At 36.9% G+C, this 20,260-nt stretch overlaps 1 protein-coding gene across 1 annotated transcript in view; it reads left to right on the top strand.

Annotated features, from left to right (window-relative positions):
• pcdh11 (protocadherin 11) overlaps nucleotides 1-20,260 on the top strand; it is a 142,657-nt gene that overhangs the window by 74,851 nt on the left and 47,546 nt on the right. The window contains exons 5-6 of the mRNA XM_017428284.3: nucleotides 7,844-7,879; nucleotides 15,445-15,643. Of these exons, the coding sequence (XP_017283773.1) occupies nucleotides 7,844-7,879; nucleotides 15,445-15,643 (235 nt within the window). The remainder of the gene's footprint in view (nucleotides 1-7,843; nucleotides 7,880-15,444; nucleotides 15,644-20,260) is intronic.

Below are 20,260 nucleotides of genomic sequence, written 5' to 3'. Positions count from 1 at the left end.
TTTGAAGACCTCAGTTTGGAGGGGGGAAAAAAAGAGTTTAATTTCAACCAGATTCACACGCTAACGGCTAATCTGAGTGAGGTGACAATCAAAGTCGATTGCTAGCAAAAAAAGGACAACAATGTAAAAGTTTTGTTTGAACCACTTTTGCTGTCGGCTTTGCATTATATGATCATGTGCACAGTAGTTATTTTCAGGTGCAAATAGCAACAGCAGCAGCTAGTTGTAGCACATCCAGTGCAATGTGTGGTACCTCCAGAAGTAATATAATATTCTTGTTTAAAACAGTGATGGACAGCAGGTTAAAAGTCATAAAACTGTGTTTGCGTAAACTATAATGATTTTATTTATTTATTTTCTATCAGTAGTTTATACACTAGTAGTAAACTATCATTAGTTTGTCAGTCTGGGCAGAATTCAGCCCTGTTTCTCCAAACTGAGGCTGTTTACAGAGCTATCTACAACAGGTAATATATTAATTGCTCATAAGCTTTCCACAGAACTCCACTTCAAAAGATCTGATCTGTTGCTTTAGAAAATTCTTGTAATTCTCCACCTCCCCTCACAACCACACTAGAGCTGGGTGGTATGGCTTTTACAAACGAACCCCTTGAAACAATTACTGGAATAGCCTTTTTCTACATAATTTGATGAGAAAATAGGAACAATGATGACTTTTTTTTTTTCTAATTACCATGCGACGTGGGGTCTGGACACAAGCGCCACAGAAAGAAAAGAGGTCCACTGCTGGGGCTGCCAGAAAGCTCTCCCTATATTCCCTTTTTTTTAATTCACCCAATTTGTTGGTCCAATTGAAACAGCAAAAGGTTATAGTGTGGAGTAATTAACAGCAGCTCGCCTAATGAAATCAGTAGGGGATGGTACACTGGGAAGATCAATACCTCACTAAGAGTGAAGCGAAAAGAAGGATTGTCCAGGGGAAACACATATAACCAGACCACTTAATAATAATAAGCTGATGAAAAGGCAACATCATGTCCACTGGTAAATCAAAAATGGTTCGAACACAGTGACATTATTGCCGTCTTGTAATTGTGTTAAAGGAAAGTTGCTCTTTGCGCTTGCTCGAGAAGTTTACAGGATTTACACCACTCCCCGTGGTTTGCTGAAAGGGTTTCCCTTTATTGAATGTCAATAAGAACATCAATACACTTTGGACAACAACACCAGTGCAGAGGTAAATGGGTATTCTATTTATCTAAGGCTACACTTAAGTATATTGAAGACTTTATTAGCCCCTTTTGATGAGGAGGTGTTTTGTTTTGAAACAGTTTTATCACTCCGTCTAAGACATGCTGCGTTCGCCAGAAACACAAGGGATGCAAATTTGAACTCGGCGCAGTGTTTCTCAGCCAAAAACAATAATGTCTCCTGTGTCATGGGCAGATGGCATGCATGTCCAAGTTTTCCACCGCAAGCATTTGTATTATGCATGCATGTCTGCAATTGTTTGATTGTGTTGTGGCCGCCTGTGAATTGTCATTTTGCTCCGATTGATAGAATTCAGACTCATCCCTCTCATCCGCAGAGAAAACCACTTGACAGCAGGCCACATGCTTTCTTTCCTCCAAACCCTCTCTAAAGAGATTAAGTAGTAGACTGTGGTTACTTTAACGTCTTGGTACAATGCAGTCTAGCAACTCCTGCTTGACTATTGTCCTCACAAGACTTCATGCAGCAGGAAAGAAGCCAAACTTAAAAAGAAAATGAAAACAAATGTGAGAAATGCAAAGATAAGTTTCAGCAAGGGGAGAGGTTGGAGCCGGTTAGCTCCTTGCCATGCTTTGCGTATCTTGCTACCTTCACACTATAAAATAAACTGTTATGTGGGAGGCTGTAGAGTTAGGAGCAGAAGATCTCATTAGTGTTAAACTATTAGGAGCATGAGGACCCTGGGGACAAGGGGGTTTAGGACTTTAAATGCAGCTTGATGTTATCACATCAAAGATAAAAACAAAAAAGAGCTCACAATCAGCAGCAAGGTAGCCAAATACACTTTATTTACACTTTATTCTTTATTCTAAAGTTACTTGGCAAGGCTTTGTACTTTGACAAGCAGATTATAATATGCATATAACTGTGTGAATGCTGAGTTGGCATTCACACTTTTGTTTTCTTGTTTTTTTTCCCATACATTTAGTGCAGTCTAGCTTCTGCATTCTTTGTGCTTATTTAAATAAATCACATATCAAAATGTTTGATTTGTTCAGGTGGTGGGTAAAATGACTTTTTGTTTTTGTAACTTTTATGCTTTTCAAAATATTTAACTTTATATATATATATATACAAACATTTCCTTTATATATATATATATACTTTGAGATTTCTTCAATTCCTTCAAAAACGTTGTTTTTGTTAAAATCTGATTCAGCATCCTTGATCTATCTTCTTATGCTACTTTTAGCTTTTAGGTAGCCTTTTGCTATTTCAGCTTTTAGCTTAACATTTGTTACCTTTTGCTGTTTTTAGCTTTTGGCTAACATATTGCTGTTTCTAGTTTCTGCTTTGCTTTTTTTTTTGTTGTTGTTTTAGCGACCGCTATACTACTTTTAGTTAGCCTACTGCTACCTTTTCATTGTTTTTAGATTTTAGGTACCCTTTTGTTACTTTTAGCAATCATTCTGCTACTTTTAGCTTCTAGCTTGTTTAGATACTTTTAGCTTAACACTGGCCTTTTGCAATTTTTAGTTACTGTATTTTTTTTTTTTTTTAGCTTTAACAAGTCAGTTTCAGCTAACAAATTACAGCAGTCATTCGGCATTCAGACTGCATTTTTGCAGAAAATGCCATTTCTCCAAATTGAAATTAAAAGAATTTGCACAGATGGTTTTTCAAGATTGATCTGTAAAGTTATGTATAACAATATTAGTGTTTTGTGGCTTTTGAACATCCTTCAGTTGTCTGTAGATGGAACCATCTCATCTAATGGAACCTCACTTCAAATTTTTGTCTTTGTGTACCGTCCTCCAAAATACTGATTTTAAATAAAAACACAACTCGAAATTACTTTTCCTAATAATAATAATCTATTCATGCTTTCTAACTGTCTTAATGAACAGTGTGAGGCACAATTTGGTGGGTAAAAAACAACATTGTGGTGTTTGAATTGTTTCTTTGCTAAAAAGCTAAATACTGTGGATGAGCCTCCTCGCCACATTATAGCCATTTCATGCCACATGTGACAGGCGCTAAGCTCGCCTCTGGGTTCAGTAATGACTCCACAATGGAGAGTCATAAAGCACAGAGTAAAATAGGTGGAGTTTCAAAACTTTGAGCACAGAGTGCAAATTATACACCAGCAACTGCGAGGGCATTAGGAGGCTATAAAATGCTAATTATAAGGAGTTTTGTTTTTCTCATGTAGAGTATACTTTTGCTGCTACTTGGGCATTTTGGAACAGATTTCTTTATGCATTTGCTTTCATTCAGACAATTGTTCCTCCTGGCCTTTTAGCTCAGGGAAAACACTGTTTAACAACTACCCACTCTTAAAAGGATGTTGCAACAGTAACTCTAAAATTTTTCGGAAAGAAAACACCAGCTTAAGGCTCGCTAACGGCTGCCCGCTGTACTGAAACTCGGGCCAAAGGTTAGAAAGGTTAACATTAACTAAATAAGTAACTCTGAAGGAAATAAAACTACAGTAATAAAAATATTTACTCGTCTACTCCCCTCGAGTCTACTTTGTGCCACAGGAATTGTGACGTTGATAGGGGAGTTCTGTTAACAGTAAAACTGACCTCACAGGGGTGACAGGGTCAAGTAATGATAAGGACAACTGCTGTGATCAACTTTAGGGGTGTCTGAGATTATAATTTAAAATTCTTAAATATATAATGATAAAAAATATAGTGTGACGTGTACGATTGGGGTTAGGATGGAATATGTCACTGTGTGAATGCCCCGGGCAAGTTGTATTTACCTCTTTTTTTTTTTTTTTAAGCTTTTGTTTCCACAGTGACTGGTTTCCGTTCTACTTCTGGCTCAGCAGGAAATTTTATTGTAGCCTCTTGTATATTTGGTGTTTGCGAATTCATCACAGTGAGCGACGGACAAAAACTCGAGCTAAACTTTGACTGTGGTACTTTGCGAGCTTGCCGAGCAGAGCACGCTCGCAGTGAGAGACTGTTATTATTAAAATAAATGAGGTTCATATGCGTTCTTGTTGATGATGTTCTAAGATCTATCTCTTGCACTGCATTGCTCTGCTTTATGATCAGTGAAGTGATGAACTGTCATCATGCAGTTCAAGCCAGAGAGAATGTAAATGAATGAATGAATAAATGAATGAAAATTCCATCAAGACAGCCATTGCACGAGTCCAGTTTGCAAAGGAGGGTACAGTAGATTATTTTAGTTATCATTTTGGCATTGCACATTGAAAGATTTTCAGGCTTAAAATGTAAGAAAATGGGTTTTTATTCTAGTTTCAAATGGACTTGTTCGCAAATGCTCAGATTTGATTTAATCATAAATGCACTATTTTTATATGTATAATGTTGTATTACAAAACTGAAACATAGTCATCCTGTCTGATTGTGGAGTACAATTCTAAATCTGACTCATCCCAGCATCTAATGACTTAAAGAACTGGCGTCATACAGTAATTAAAATAAGATGAAAAAAAACTTATTGTCATTATAACCACTATGGCCACACATCTACTGATTTAGTTACCCATATAAACGTGGTAATGCATTTATTAAATGCATAATTGGGCCCAAAGAGGCTCCACATGCATGGAAATTCTACACTCCACCTCTGGGCTGGTGCTCCAAGTTGGTGCAGGAATAAATTTTAATTAATTTTGATTCATTTTTATACTGTAAATGTAAACACGCGTGCACTGAGCGAGACAGATTTATTAGGTCATACAGAACCCCAAGCTGAAAGAAAATATATAGTTTTAATATCCTTAATATGTGCACTGTGAGCTCATTGTATTCTGCATACCTTGTTTCCAGTCTAGATGTAATATCAGCTACCTCCAGTCACCTACGCTCAGCTGGATTGCACTTGTCTTTGTCTTTTTGATTATTCTCCCTTCATGGCAGTCTGCCATGCTGAAGCTCAGACCTTTACTGGTGAAGAGGTGTTTTTTACAGCACTTCCAGTTCACACTGGGAATCATAAAACTCCATGCTCCTATCTGTTCATTTACCAGTTTACAACCAAATATTTTATCAGATATAATCCTTTTCTATACTTTGTCTCAAAAGATGTCTCCCAGTGCTGCAATATGCACCGCAGTCCATACATGTATGGTTGTTTCTTCATTCCCGTCTACAGTTACTTTTTTATCCAATGCACAGCCACTGTATCTTAAATTTGTGATACATTTGGATAGAGAAACAGAGCACAATAAGGTCTGGTGTTTTTAATCAATTATTTATTCAATATTTTAATGATCAGAGTGCCTGGGGTGATCAAAGGCAAGGCTCGAGCTTCACTGCCTTTGCTCACTAAGACATCCCTCAGTACTTTGATGTGATTCACCAACAAATGCACTCATCTTAAGCATAACTCTCTCCCTCTCTCTCTCTCTCTCTTTGGCTTGAATTTGAGTGCTCTGAAACTACTAGTTCTAACGGAGTAGATGCAGGGAGAAGGTCACTGACCAACCAACACTGAGGAGTTAAAAAAAGAGACACATTTACTGTCTCTAACTATTACATGTACAACTACCACTTTGAATGTCATGTAAATATGAAACAACCCTAGGTCACCTTCTGAGATCCTTCACGTACGTTATCATATATTTAATTGGTTGGCAAGGTCTCCTACAATGAAAAATATGTCAGAAAACTATGAATAAAACATTACTTGGGTAAGAAACAACGGCCTGATGGCAGTTCTGAGCAAAAAATTTGCAGTAAATGACCAGTCATTTAATGCAAATGAGAAACTTGTCAGGCAAATCTGGCAAATGATGGTGTCAAATATGCAAAAAATAAAAATATTCAAGGAAAGAGGGAGAAAAATCATTGACTTCTCCTTCAAAATATTTCCAAACAGAAAAAAATACTACTGCAGAAACAAGCAGTATTGGTAATCCTTATGGGAGTAAGACTGCAAACGTTTTGTCCATTCTACCAGTTTTGCATTGTGGCTAGTCCAAGAACAAAGGGACAAAGAAAAACAAACAGCTGCCATCCTAAAATGATATCAAAATAAAATAATAGTAGTTCATGCAGACATTCTTTTAAAAACTTTTTCCTTTTTGCTTTCCACCGTGAAAGGAGGGCAGTCATGTAAATGCCTGTGTTTGTTCATTTCGTTGTTGGCTTGTTAGCAAAATATCTTGTCAACCACTGGACAAATTCTGAGAAATCCTCAGGAAGTAATTATTGGATGTACATCTACAACTGATTCACATTTGGAGCCAACCCAACTCACCACAGCTAATCAATTGTAGCAAATGGCTATAACTGTTAAATTTACAGATATTAAATTAAAATTTTGTATAGTAGTAGTTGAGACTCATCATCACAATGTACTTCGAACGCTTACAGATGGTACATCTTTTTTTAAAACACTAGAATGCAAAGCTGTACGCAAAATGGATTCTATCAGGAAACGCTACTTTGATTTATCTAAAGTTAACAAAGAGCTTACTGAAACTGAATCTGCTTGTTAATAACAATCCTTTACCTGCGGTTAGCAAGTATCACATTTTCAGGATTAACAAACAATATTTACTACGTTTCTAAATTTAATTTGCCTTCAAGGAGGCCAGTTAAGTGGTTTTACTCAGTGAAAGTGCCTGGTGTTTCCTGCCAAGGGATGATAAGACACATTCATCAAGCTTGTTATTTAAACAGCTTGATAATTATTATAATTATTTTTCACCCAGATAAATATATTTCTTGTCTCAACACAAACATATAATATTTTATAATTATACATACAGTACATTTCAGTTATTATTCAATAAATCGTCAGCTGTTCAGCCACTTTGTTTTTTAATTGACTTGAGTTATTTGCCATTTTATTTGTTTTTGGTGAATATCTATGACTGTGTTGATCTACCACTCAGTCAGCAGCACCATCTTCTGATGAACAATTATGGTGGAGCAATCTGTTGACATGAACTTGTTTTCTGTTCGCTGTTTTTCCGTTCCACCACGGCGGTCCTCTTGGCTTCACCTCTGTCTAAGTGGCTCTTCGCTGCCAGATTTCTTCTATTTTCTCATAAATAAAGTCAGGATTTCTGATTATTATACACAGTACAAAGAAAGCTAAATTGCTGATTAAAAATTAAATACTCTTATCTCACTGAGAGTTATCTCGGTCCCCAGAGAGAAGATGCTATTTTGCAGGCTTGCGGGTATCTTTTGTTCCCAATTTAGAAGCTTGTCGCTGTTTATTGTTAATTTTTGATGCTTCATTTGATATTCTGTTCACTTTCCTCTCTGCAACGCAGAGAAAACATCTTTATCAGACTGTCAGTTGCATGCAGTTGCTGTGTGCCTTGTGTTGTCAGGATGTCAGGTTTGCCCTATTCTTTACATTTCTTGGGGTTTGTACACTTCAGCCTGTTTTGCTGGTGAGGTAGCCACACGTGGAAGTGCGCAGTGCAAACTCTGCATCTGAGTAAAAAAAAAAATCAATGTGTATCCTAATTCTCAATTCCAACTTTAAAAAGACTTTAAACTCACAAATCTATAAGGTTGTCAATGGTGAACTCGAGATGACTCTGAGAGGGCTGAAAAGTTCTCAGCAGCGCTGTCTTTGTTAGATCCTAATATCTATTTTCATAGGAAAAAATTTGAAAAGTTACCGTCAAGCAGTCATGTAAAATGTCTGTTTTCTGTCTTTTCAGGAGGCCTGTCAACTTGGCAAGATAACCTCTGTGAATGTAAGTATTATGATTGTCTCTGTCCATTCCTGCATTGCTCTTCCATTAGCATCTTTTCACCAAGACACCATCTTTCTCAGGGCACTTACTATATTTCAAATTTCTGTATAGGAATTCTGAGTATGTTCACAACCAAAAAAGTCTGCAATTACATTTTACCACAAAGGTCAAAATAGCTTTTTAATAATATCACTTTAATGTTAATAACTCTTTCTAAGTGTTTAACATTGTAACAAATTATTTTTTCATTCAATTAGTCAGTATTAGTTAAAATGATCATTCAGATCTTTTGATCTGGGATTTTGTAAAGAAAATCTAAACAATTGATAAAATTTACAGGCTGTAGACAGTTCTTTGATCGACCTCAGTTTGGAGACTTATTTGACGCCCGAACATGTAGTAGAAGCAGGGCCAAGACCAAAGTGGATTACTGTCATCTTAGAACTTCAATCTCAACATTTCTACAATGTTTTTTTATAAATCTTCACATCAATTTAAATTTTTTACAGTTATTTACATAAAATTCTTTGGTTATTTGCAAGTGCAATTAGCAGAAGCAGCTAGCTGTAGCACTCGGAGCAACCTAGGGGCACTTGGAGCAAGCATATCAAAATATTTCTGCCGGAGAAACTGTGAGATACAAAAATTAAAAGCGGTGTAAATTTAGAAAATTGTTTTCATATGAACTATTCTAAATTTTTGAGACTGACGACAGCAGTCCACTCTGACCTGAGATCCACTCAGACTCAAACATGAGCTCATAAATCCAGCCAGAAATAAACTGTATTTCTCCAAACTGAGGTTGTTCAAAGAGCTATTTACGACAGGTACGATGTAAATTTTACTTAACCTTTCCACAGAACTCCACTTCAAAAGATCTGAAATACTCCTTTAGGACACAAGCTTTCTATGATGCTGATACTAACATGTAAAAATCTGGTTTCATATAATAAGTCTGTTTCTTGTTTTTTAACAATGATTCATATATGAGTCTTATTACATATTACTTCAGCTGTAACTACTATATACATATTTACATATTTAAAACAGAGAAAGTATTTTTAATGTCTGCTATGTGTTTAGGCAAATGACATCAAACAAACACCGAACCAAGAAGAATCCTCAGAGTGAGATTATTATGGCTCTTCGGAGTAAAGATTATAATTTGGACCTATTTTAGCTGTATTTGTTATAATTTTTTAATTATCATAAATGTTAATATAAGTATAGGTAAATAATCTGAAACGCTACTGTTAGACCTGAACTGAAACCTATCAGTCATGAACAAATCATCTCAAGTGTTTTGGTTTTAACTTGAGTCTTACATAAATAAGGTAATTTTTAAGCACTGCAATAATGAAGTACAATGAAATGTTATAAAACCTGATTATAAACAGCACATCAACGTCACAGCTTTTTCATTTTTTTTTTGTCCCAAAGCAGGAACAGTGTAAAGTAACAAAAAAGTGTTGACATTCAAATGTCTTAATTGTTAAATGTTTAACTGCTTCCCAGTTTCTCACTCTTAAACTACCAATAAATCCCACTGTGTTGTGACATCTGACTTTCACGCTTTCTTGTTCCTTTCCGCTCACCCCCCCCCCCTTTGTATTTCATGTCTACAAATTCATATTCATAGTTCAACAATTATTTGTTAGTCTGGCAATGAAACTGCAAAAGTTCTTCCTTCCCTGAGAGCACACACTAAGGTGCCGCTCCAACTTTTATACAAGTTCAGCAAAACTTTGCCTAATAGTTTGTTTGCTCAGCTTTTCTAACTTTAGTTTTTTGGAGCGCATAGCTACAATTCTCTGATATACTCAAATATTTTTTGCGATTTGCTGTGAATTTATGTTTTATATTATAGTATTATTACCACTGACTGGTTGTATTGAAATTTGGAGCTTATGGCTGTGTGCGATTAACATGTTTTCAAGAGTTTCTGTGACATTTCGGTGCAAAATATTTGCTCATAGTGAGAACAGAACTCCTTTTGTTGAACTTAGAGTACCATCACAGATGACTCAATAACAGATCGAAATGATGAAAATTCATTTGATTTGTCACAGTAATGTCTCAGCACACTTGCAAGAATCACCTCCTTCACTCATGTTCCTGCTAACTCATCAGCTCCCAAGCAGACGCACATCACCTAGCACATCATAGGCTGCAATGGAACAACATGTAACAAAAAAAAGAAAAAGAAAAAAAAAAAAAACAGCCCTCCTTAAAAAAAAAGAAGCTGGGAGATTTTTGTAGATGTTGCACAATCTTGACATCATACAAAAGCGACATGTGGAACACAGCGTTTTCGATCCAGGCATTGCCGTTTTACTGTTTTTCCTCTCTCCACACGTAAGACATGTGTGCTATAACAAATCACCATCTCCTCGGAGCAGATTTATGCAGGTCTAGGTGTGCCCGCGAGCTGATCCTTATCTGAAATGGCAGAGCCAATCTCCCCTGATTCACTTCTAAGTGGTCCCTGTTTATCACTCACAGTGAGGTGGTTGTCAGCCGAGTCCTTTTCTCTGCAGCGCCGACTTCTTTTGCTGTTTTGAGAGAATGATAGTCAAGGTAAAGTACGTAGGACAATAAAACTCAAAGAGCTGTGGTTTAGCAAAGGACGAGGTGGCACCCACTTAGCCTCCCATCCTCGGCCTCAGCATAACAGACTCCTCATTAACCTGCGAGTTCTGTCCCATCTGTGTGGTTACTGGAGATGATGGCGGATAGATTTTCTGGCGTTTTTGTGGCAGCACTTGGCATCCATCCCTTCTGTTTATTTTATCTTTGTGTACATACTTCTAAAAGCAGTGTTTTGTCAGACAGAAAGGCCTTTGTTTGGTCTTGATATCTCTTACGGCAGCTTGTCTTTGCTTTATGGATTTTTGGCAGCTTCTTTAAATAAGTGATTGTGCCTGACAAAACACTCACCTTGACTCCTGAATGTTTGTTCGTCTCTGTCATGTTTGGCTCCCTGTTTTAATGTTTTATTTACATCCGTCATTACCACGGAGAGGAAAAGTTTTATTTATTCAGCAGCCTTTGACGACACTTAATCCTAATTAATATTACAGATCTAAATGACTTTGTATTGAGCAAATAGTGAAACCAAATTAGGCATTTTTTAACATCTGGCGTGGCTTTGAATAAACAGGAGTCTAAAAATGAAGACGCTTCCTTATGCAAAATGATTGTGTCCTAATTGTCACGTGCAGCTGTTTATTCAAACAGACTGTAGATATCATTGTTGAAGCAAGATTTGTTTTCTTTTTTTTTTTTAATAATTACTATCATGTGGAGAGGAGGCATGCTTTTTGTGGAGCTGCCAACCCTGTGTAAGTGGGCCCTTTCTCTCATGCTGGAACCTGGGCATTGCTTTTGCACAGATCCTCCGGTATTTTGAGAAATAGCTGCCAACTCTGTTCGAGAACAAGTAGATGTTCAGATGACTTAAAAGTGTGTGCAAACATGGCACACGGAGCTGGATCGTTTTGCCAGAAAGGTACCTGGCTCCTTTTTGTAAAATAGTGTAATATATGAAAGCAGAGAGTTTAAAAAAAAAAAAATCCTTTTAGGGGATTTTGCACTAAATATTTTGGGTATTTAATTAGGGGGATTTAAAAAAAGTTTATTTCATGGTTATTTTTTTCTTGTAAACACAATACAACAACACAATGGTTTTGTTTCTGAGTTTCTTGTAAATAAATTAAACGCTGTTTAATTCTTTTCCTGCCTCTTTTTCCCTTATTTTTTATGTGCCACCTTCTTACCAGCACTCACAAATGAACATAAAGAGAGATTTGTAGCCTGAAGATCTTGATGAATCAAGTAAATATAATATTTAGCTGGCTGTTTTTAACATCACGGTTCTGAAAGCCACTCAGCCAGGCTTTCGGGGTGCTAATTGTGTGGATTTTGGTTAGTCAACCCTCCCTCATAGTTTTCAAATGAAGCTCTTTGTGCACTTCATTTTTGGCAGTTTGTCCTTCATTAAAGACCGAGTTTATTTTATTCTTCTTGTTCTGTTTCTCACATTTTTCCAGCCACTTTTGTCCTTATCAAAGAACGATATATGTGTTATCTGTGCACTGTAGTGGCTGGGGGGAAATATATGAGAGCAGAAACATCACCTCCTCCTGAGCTCAAAGAAGCATGTGTTAATGATGTTTTTAATTCAGGACCTGCATATTGCTTTTGTTGCTATAGCGATGATGAAAATTAAGGTAGTCATTTGTGCACCAGTTGTGTTTGCTTAAAAAAAAAAGAGACTCTTATCAGTTTGAATAATGGATTGAATAAAATTCACTGCAATAACCAAAGCTGAGGGCGTGATAATATTTTATGCGTTTTATGCTTCTGTATGGTGTGATGCATTGTGATGTTACCCAGGGAATCATGTACGGACATAAATTCGAGCTGCAGCCCATACCACTGCGACAGGACTGTTTTACCGGTTTTACCTCAAAGCCAAGTCGGATCTCCTAACGTCTCATTTTTCTGTGTCCAACACAAAAGTGAAAAACATAAAATCAGTGGTTTCTCTGCCTGCATTGTGTTTCACAATATGAATGACTGTAACTGTGTGGTTTTGCTCTCTGTCGGATTTGTTCAGATGTTCCCAGACGTCACCGCACACAGAACCTGTTTTCTTTTTTAGCTCCCAAACAGGTCGCGACGCGAACTTCTGTAAACCTCTGGAGATATCAAAGAGGCCGGTACCGTACAGAGAAAAATACACACTCTTGTGATTCCCCACAAAACTTCATACAAATCAAAGTCTCGGCTTTGGCGTGTTTTCTTTTTTTGTGTTGCAATTAGACCAGCTGAAGAATTAGGACATAGTTCAACCTGTTAATACACATCCTATCTATTCTCAGGATGTGTATCACGGAGGTCCTCAATTATAGGTCTTGCAGTTGCTTTATTAACTGGAAAGTAATTCAATAGACTCAACAGACCAGAAACGGTTTGGGGTTACGAGGTCACACTCTTAATTAGTCTCTGTAATGATGAGATAAAGTTTGCTAATATTTCCGCATTAAAAGCAGGTAAAGATGATGGATGCTGTGTTAAACATGCAACTGTGAATACATTCAGGCAAGGGCTTCCCTTGTAAATGCCATCTGACTGCACTCATTCACCCGTGAACGAGCGCCGCTGTCACAATTCACGATGATGTTAATAATCTTTGTTTGTCAGAGGTGGATGTGCCAGGGATGTCTCTGCATGAACAGAAGGACGAGCAGGGATAGAGAGTTTAAATAAAAAGCTGATATGCTTCACAAATTCGAGGAAAAGGTATCTTTTTTAAGTTTGCAATCTTTCTCTCTGGTGACCAATAAATAACTCCGTGATTTCTGAAGAACAAGAGGAAAGGCAGTACAGCAATAACTGAGGTCATAGGTAACTCTGTGATGTGATAATTAAACAGGATTTGTTAAGCATTAAGACTTTTCTTACGGTCTTCTTACGTATACAGACACAAAATAGTGTTTATATATATATATATATATATATATATATATATATATATATATATATATATATTGCAATTCATTAATCATAAAAAAATGCGGATATTTGTTGCTATTATGTGATTATGTGTCAGTGTTTGGGAGATAAACCACCTTGGAGATTTCTTTCCTTTCTTTAATGCATTGAAGGTGAACGGAATTTTGACTGTGGAGCTCGAAGCTTTCATTTATTATATTTTAAAATATTGAACAACAGCGAATCTTGCCAGAGGAGGTTTTTTTTTTCTTTTTCTTGTGAGGTTTTCATTGATATGGAAGCCCAACACTCACAGAAAAAAAAAGTCCTCATGAAAAGGACTTATTGTATTCAATGAATTTTTTAAAGTAACACCTTTACTGGAAACGAAAAACTGCTGCTATCTTTTCTTCTTCTTTTTTTTTTGTTTGTTTGTTTACTCTCTTCATTCATCACTACCACTGATGTATCATTTAATCACATTTACTGGGTGGAAGAAGAATGTCTTTAAACCGAGTCACATTTATATCCTACAATACATGCATTCGTGTAAAAAAAATAAAATAAAAATCCTACAGCTGGAACAGTGGTACTTTTGAACACCGCACAAAGGCCAAATTTCATTTCATTCCGTCCTCATATTTTTAACCCTATTACTACATTTTGCACATTCACTCCAGAGAATGGGTATCCTGATCCTTTTTGCAATGTAAAGCAAAGGAGTACGGGGGCAGAGTTTTCTAGCCCCTATAAACTGACATCTGCTGGGGGACAGTTTGACAGGGAGTAGGAGCTAGTCTTTATAAAAAAACAATAGAAATTGAGCATTTTTACCACCTTTTTTTGCAATTTACATAATCTATTGTATTGTTTAGCTTGATGTGTACTGATAGATTCTGTTTGGTGTTAGTGTTGACTCTTTACTAACAAGCACAATAAATAATGTTATTTGCAAAGTCTGTTGCAGGCTTGATAATAAGTTTTGCACGCCATATATGGGTATATTGGCATCGCTTCTATTTACATAAAAAAAACTTATAACTCATTGTGTATGGAAGTGGTTCTGAATTTTTACATAAGAAGCACCACCTCAAAAAAGAACTGAGCTCTTTAAATACCACCTACTGCAATAGACATTGAAAATAGTTGTACAAGCTTTATATTTATGTCTGACAAATGGGCCAACTGGCTCAACCCTACCTGAACCTCGGTTGAAGGGTGTGATTTAGGATGTGATGTTTCCAAGCGTTATTTTTGCAGAAAACACTGTCACATACACTGCATTCTGGGCTGAAAACATAACATATTCTCACTGTTTTGCACTTTTTGATACTTTTAGGTCCTATAAAGACTTAAGGGGTGCTGTTTAAGTAGCTACTACCTCATTGGCTACTCATTGTCCACTCCAGTTTCCACATTGTAGTTTTTTTTATTATTAGTTTCCATTTGGAGCCATGAGTGTAATTTGCCTAAACCACTCATCTTTTTTTTCTATCTCTACTTTTTAGGTTTACATCACAGTTCAATTTATAATAGTTAACTTATTTAACTTACAAACGGTTGATACCAAAGTGTTTCCAAGTACCACTAGAGGAATCTTGAGTACCATCAGTGGTAGTTGTTCCATGTAATATTTTTAACTGCTACTCTTTGTGACTTCAACTTTTGAGCCAAGGGGTGGGAGTAACACTAGAAAATTAGATTTGGCCTCAGTAACCAGTGGCCTGGTTATGAGAGAAAGCCCAAGTATGGGGATAAATTACCTTAGGTTAGCCGAGCATGTTCAGTTTGAAGTGTCTGACCTGTAACTTACGGAGCTCAAACCACCCTTTGCGGAGATCTTTCTTTCTTTACTAACAAACATAAAATAAGATTTTCTAGTCATATCTTAATTAGACTTTTCCCATTCTTTCTCATGACACATCCACCCATAACACATCCCTCTGGTTCTTCTTTTATCCTTTGATTTTCCTAAGGTTTTTAAATGCATTTATTTTATGGTGAACCCATAATTAAACAGGAGAGAAGGGTTTATCACAAGACATTTGCTGTACGTTTATTTGTTACAGACTCAGCGCCGCGTGACCTTCCATCTTCCAGATGGTTCTCAGGAGAGTTGTAGTGACAGCGGGCTGGGGGACCCGGAGCCCAGCAGCGCAGCCAGTACCACCCAGCCTCTTCCCCTCAGCTTCCCCCAGGAGGAGTACTACGAGCAAACATCACCAAACAGCCGCACTGAGGGAGATGGAAACTCAGACCCCGAATCTAGTGAGTACTCTTCTTTTTTTTTTTTTGGAATGCTCGGAAATCGAGGCAAATGGTTTGTTTTGTGCCTGCCACAGCTTTTAGTGATTTTGTGTGGCTGATAACATAATTTAGAAGTGGCCATCTGTGTTTTCAGAAAGTCAAATTATTTGAGCTTACAGCTGTGATTGTAATTGTAACAACACAGACGTGCACACACTTAACAAGCAGCCATTTTCAGCTAAATAAGTATAAACAAACAAACACGAAAATTTATAAACATGATGTATGTAAAGTTGTTGTGAAATCAGACTGTACACAATGTTGTTGTTTAGGAAGTTAACCAATAAGAATAACTGTCCAACCAAACAAATAAACAGAAAAAAACAATAAGCAAGCCATACTTTAGTGTTTATTTTACATTAAGTTTAAAAATTGTTTCATTCATTTTAGACACAAATAATGACAATAATAATAATGCCCAGTTAGAAGAACTGAACATTGTTTTTTTTTTACAGTAAATAAATTTTGTAGGGCTGGTTTTTGCGAATGTTGCTGAGTTTTAATGTAAGGCAAATTCTCCCCCCGAGGTTGGAACTTTGTTGCTGAGATTTTCTTAAATGATTCACACGACAGCTGTCACTGCATGGCTTACTGCCCAGCGACGTTCCCCCATAAAAAGCATCATTGAACACAAGCATGCACAACTTCTTCTTCGTGCATATACAGTGCTTTTCTTTTTAATCGTTGTTCAAAAAAAAAAATTGCTGCGGGGCGCAAAAATAGAGGGTTTTTTTTCCACCTCCTGGTAGTGGAGATCCAAAGCCTTTTTTTTTTCATCAGCAGCAGTGATACCACCGAAATGATTTTGCTCCACCTGAAAATGAACACGGCTATTCTGAGTGCCTATGCCCTGTCCCCTTTCAAGATGGATATTCTAGTCCCAGTGAATCTGATTTTTTTTTTCCCAGGTAACCTTGCATCACTTTGTGTAGACAGAACCGAGGCTCAGATCTGTGCAGGCCTTTACTCCTTCTGTGGGCTATGTGTGTGTGTGTGTGTGTGTGTGTGTGTAATTGCCAGGATTGCTTTCAATATGGCTCTGAGTTACCTGTCAAAAAAGCATTTTGTTTTCTTTTTTTTTACCCCCCTCTTTACAGAGAAATTCACAGGACAGGGAAAAACTGATTGCTTTGCATACACCCACATGCAGTACAACCCCAGCAGCTGGGCTGGCATTTCCAGGGCTGGGGTGTCACTGTGAGTGCGAAGGCTTTTGTTAGACATTAGACAAAATGTGTGACATTCTGGTGATGGCCCTCTGTTCAGTTACTCGAGGAGGTTTGCCCTGTTTGTATTTTTTATTTTGATATGTTTTTGCATGTAGCAAGTCAGAGCAGGAACATTTTGTTGTTCTTTTTAACACAACCAGCCTCATATTTTTCAATCACACACACACACACACACATACAGGAGGCTTGAGAATAAACACACACACACAGAAGTATACATGAAAAGATCAAACCACTTGTTCCCCTGCTGTTCTCCTTAATGTATTCACAATGATGACAGCAGTTAGTCACATATAGAAGCAGTTGCTCACCATTTCATTGATATTCTTAGACATAAATATTTCATACTTCATAACCTAACCTAAATATTGCTCTTATTAGCTATTTTCACGGTGTGATATTTGTTGGTGTTCATTAAATTTAGACAAGAAATTATGTATTAAATGCTTCTGTACTTTTACAAGTTGCTGCAATGAAAAAATCACAGCAGACTTATTGCAACACTGGAGTATATTAATAGTAATTGTATATCAGTAAGCACAGGCTGGTTTCAGGGTGCACCGCAGTTTTTGAAAAGTTAAAAGGTATTTTTCCAGTCTTAAATTCCTTTTAATGACGCTGCTGAGTTGCTGTGAGCTGTCAGTCAGCTGTGTATGATGGCTAAGAGGAGAAATCTCCCTAAACGTTTCACCTAATTAAAAAAATGACGAAGCTGACTGTTTAAACATGCTCGTGGTCGTGACAAACACACACTGTCATGGCCTGGGCACCAGAGATGCACCACCCATTACTCTCTTTAAGGTATTGACTGTTTTGAGACAAATGTTTGCAACAAGCTATGAGATTTACTGTGACTATTGGTAAGATATACAGCCTACTACAGAGGCTAAAAACCCAGGTAATTTTTTAGCAAACAACAGCTTGTCAGACCTCCAACGTTACTTAAGCAGAACAGGAAAAAAAAATTGTGGAATACCCAACTTTATGTTAGAACTACAACGAAATTTAGCTTTATTTTGTACTTTTGTGTCTTCCACCTTTAAATACATCTGTTTAAAAAGCATCCCAATAAATTTTTAAAACAGCCTGCTTGCTGTCTGCTATAGCTGCCACAGATTTTCCATTGGAAGTCAATATTTCGATAGACTTTAACCTTCATCTTCAAGCTATCAGTAGCTGACAGATTAAAAAGCAGTATCATGTGTGACTGAAATAACACCGATAATAAACAAAGTCACTAGTGTTCTGTCACTCATGTACTATATCTATGCAGTAAAATAAATAAAATAACTGTGGATAAATATAACATACCAGTAAATAACGTTATTATGCCGGGTATATATATATATTCATTATTGCACCAATTTGTAACAGTATTAAAGCAGAAATTGTAATAGTAGTTGCTTTTCTGTTTTGTTTTTTTGTTGTTTGTTTTTGTAAACATTTTTAGATTTTGTTTTAATAATGTGATACCATCTTTTTTTTCTCATTTATCATCAGGATATCATGCCAGCTCTTTCTTATAATATCTATTTATGGTTATTTGACCCCAAATCCTCCTCAAATCCTCAGGCATTTCAATAACATCAATGTAGCTCTGACAGAAAACGTGTTTAAAACGTGTTAAAGCAGAAAAACGTGAACACCTTCAGAGGGTGTAATGTTGAAGTCATACAAGGTGATTAATTTAGTATGCATATTTAGAGTTTTTGTGTTTCATTAGAGCATTGCAGAATTTTGGTGTTAATTTCCGACTTTTACAAGACTTCTGAAAAATGCAAAAATATATTGTTTCATTACGTCTTTCATAAAACTACATTCTTAATAAATAAGATGCACTCAAGGTTAACCAAGCAGGTATTTCCTTTAGTCTCTGATGCTACTGCATTCTTGCAGAGACATTTTTGCGTCATCTCAGAACAAAGTCATTTCGCTCACAAGGCTCCATTTTCCTCTTCCACGAGTTAAAGTCAGATAAACTCTGACTCTGTTCTGCTCAGTTCAAAACCAGACAGCTCCTGTGTGCATTGACAGTCTCAGAGATGAGTGCATTGGTGACAGAGGGGTGCCGAAGATGGATTAGATATGGTTTTATCAATGAGCACCAGGCTGGCATGGCGGCTGCAATCTCTTATCATATTGTCTCAATTTGTAAAGCAGGAGGAACAAGGCAAAGTGGAAAGAGGTGCGAGGAGGTGGGGGGGGGGGGACTCCAAGTGAAGTCAAAGAAATAGAGATGAGATTTTACAGGAAGCAAAAGAGGTGGTAGAAAAAAAAAAAAGAGTTTCAGGAGTCCCAGGTTGTATTGTTTAGTGAAGGTACAGCTTGGACCTGAATGTCAACGTGCGCTGAGTAATTGTCTGTGCCAAAGGCAAGCCGTGTGGCCTTCTCATGACAATGAATTTCTCAACTCCTCTTTAAACCTGCATCTTTATTAGACCACCCTCTCTTGAAATAAAGTTCATATGACATTTTATGTTTCTATTATTTATGAGTTAGGCGGCTGCTCATTTTATGGGCCCCCGCCCTCCTCCAGGCTTACTTCATCACCCTGCCATCAGTCTTGTGCTGTCGCCTTTTCTTGTCACATTTTGTTCCAAAGGTTTTGATACTTCCCTCTTTGTCCTGACAAATAGATTAACATAATTTGCATGTGTATTTTTAATGTCTGGTTTGCTTACAACCATCAGTAGGCTTTTACAGCACCCAGAGGAATGAAGAGGGGGTAAATAGTGCCTCACTTTTTGGCAAATTTCTGACATTACATAAAAAACATCACAAAAATTAAAGACCTATCATTCCTTAAAAGAATATCTGTCTGCCTTTCATGCCAGAGTTTTACAGTGAGATCATTTCATGCTGAGACGTGACAAAATTATAGCTATTTTAATTAAATCTTGAAAATACTAATATGTTCATTTTCATGCAGTAACTCTTGTGATCTATTTGTGCTCGGAGCTTGTGTTGTGAATGACTGCCAGCTACTACCACACCTACTTTTAGATCATTATCTGTAAAGTTTATGGAGTTATAACCCTTTTTGTGTATTCTAAAGTCAATTTCCTGTGGCAGTCATCTTGAATTTGGTTGACTCAAAAAATTTTAGTTGAACAGGTACAGCCAATAATTTCTTTCTGAGCATGTCATGGATATCTGTCCAGTGGTTTTTGAGGAATCCTGCTGAAAGACCAATAGAGTTTGCTCCAGCAGTTAAAGCCAAAATTTTAAGCAAAGATGTCGTACAATATATTGCACTCAGAGTATTTGTTGAGAACAATGACAGCTACTACCACACTAAATTTTAGCTCAGCATCTGTAAAATTTACTTGGTTTATAGCCATTTTGTGTT

Source organism: Kryptolebias marmoratus, linkage group LG9 (genome assembly GCF_001649575.2).
Source record: "Kryptolebias marmoratus isolate JLee-2015 linkage group LG9, ASM164957v2, whole genome shotgun sequence".
Lineage (NCBI taxonomy): Eukaryota > Metazoa > Chordata > Actinopteri > Cyprinodontiformes > Rivulidae > Kryptolebias > Kryptolebias marmoratus.
The sequence above is the reverse complement of the archived record's forward strand: the minus strand, read 5'-3'. Positions and strand labels throughout refer to the sequence as shown.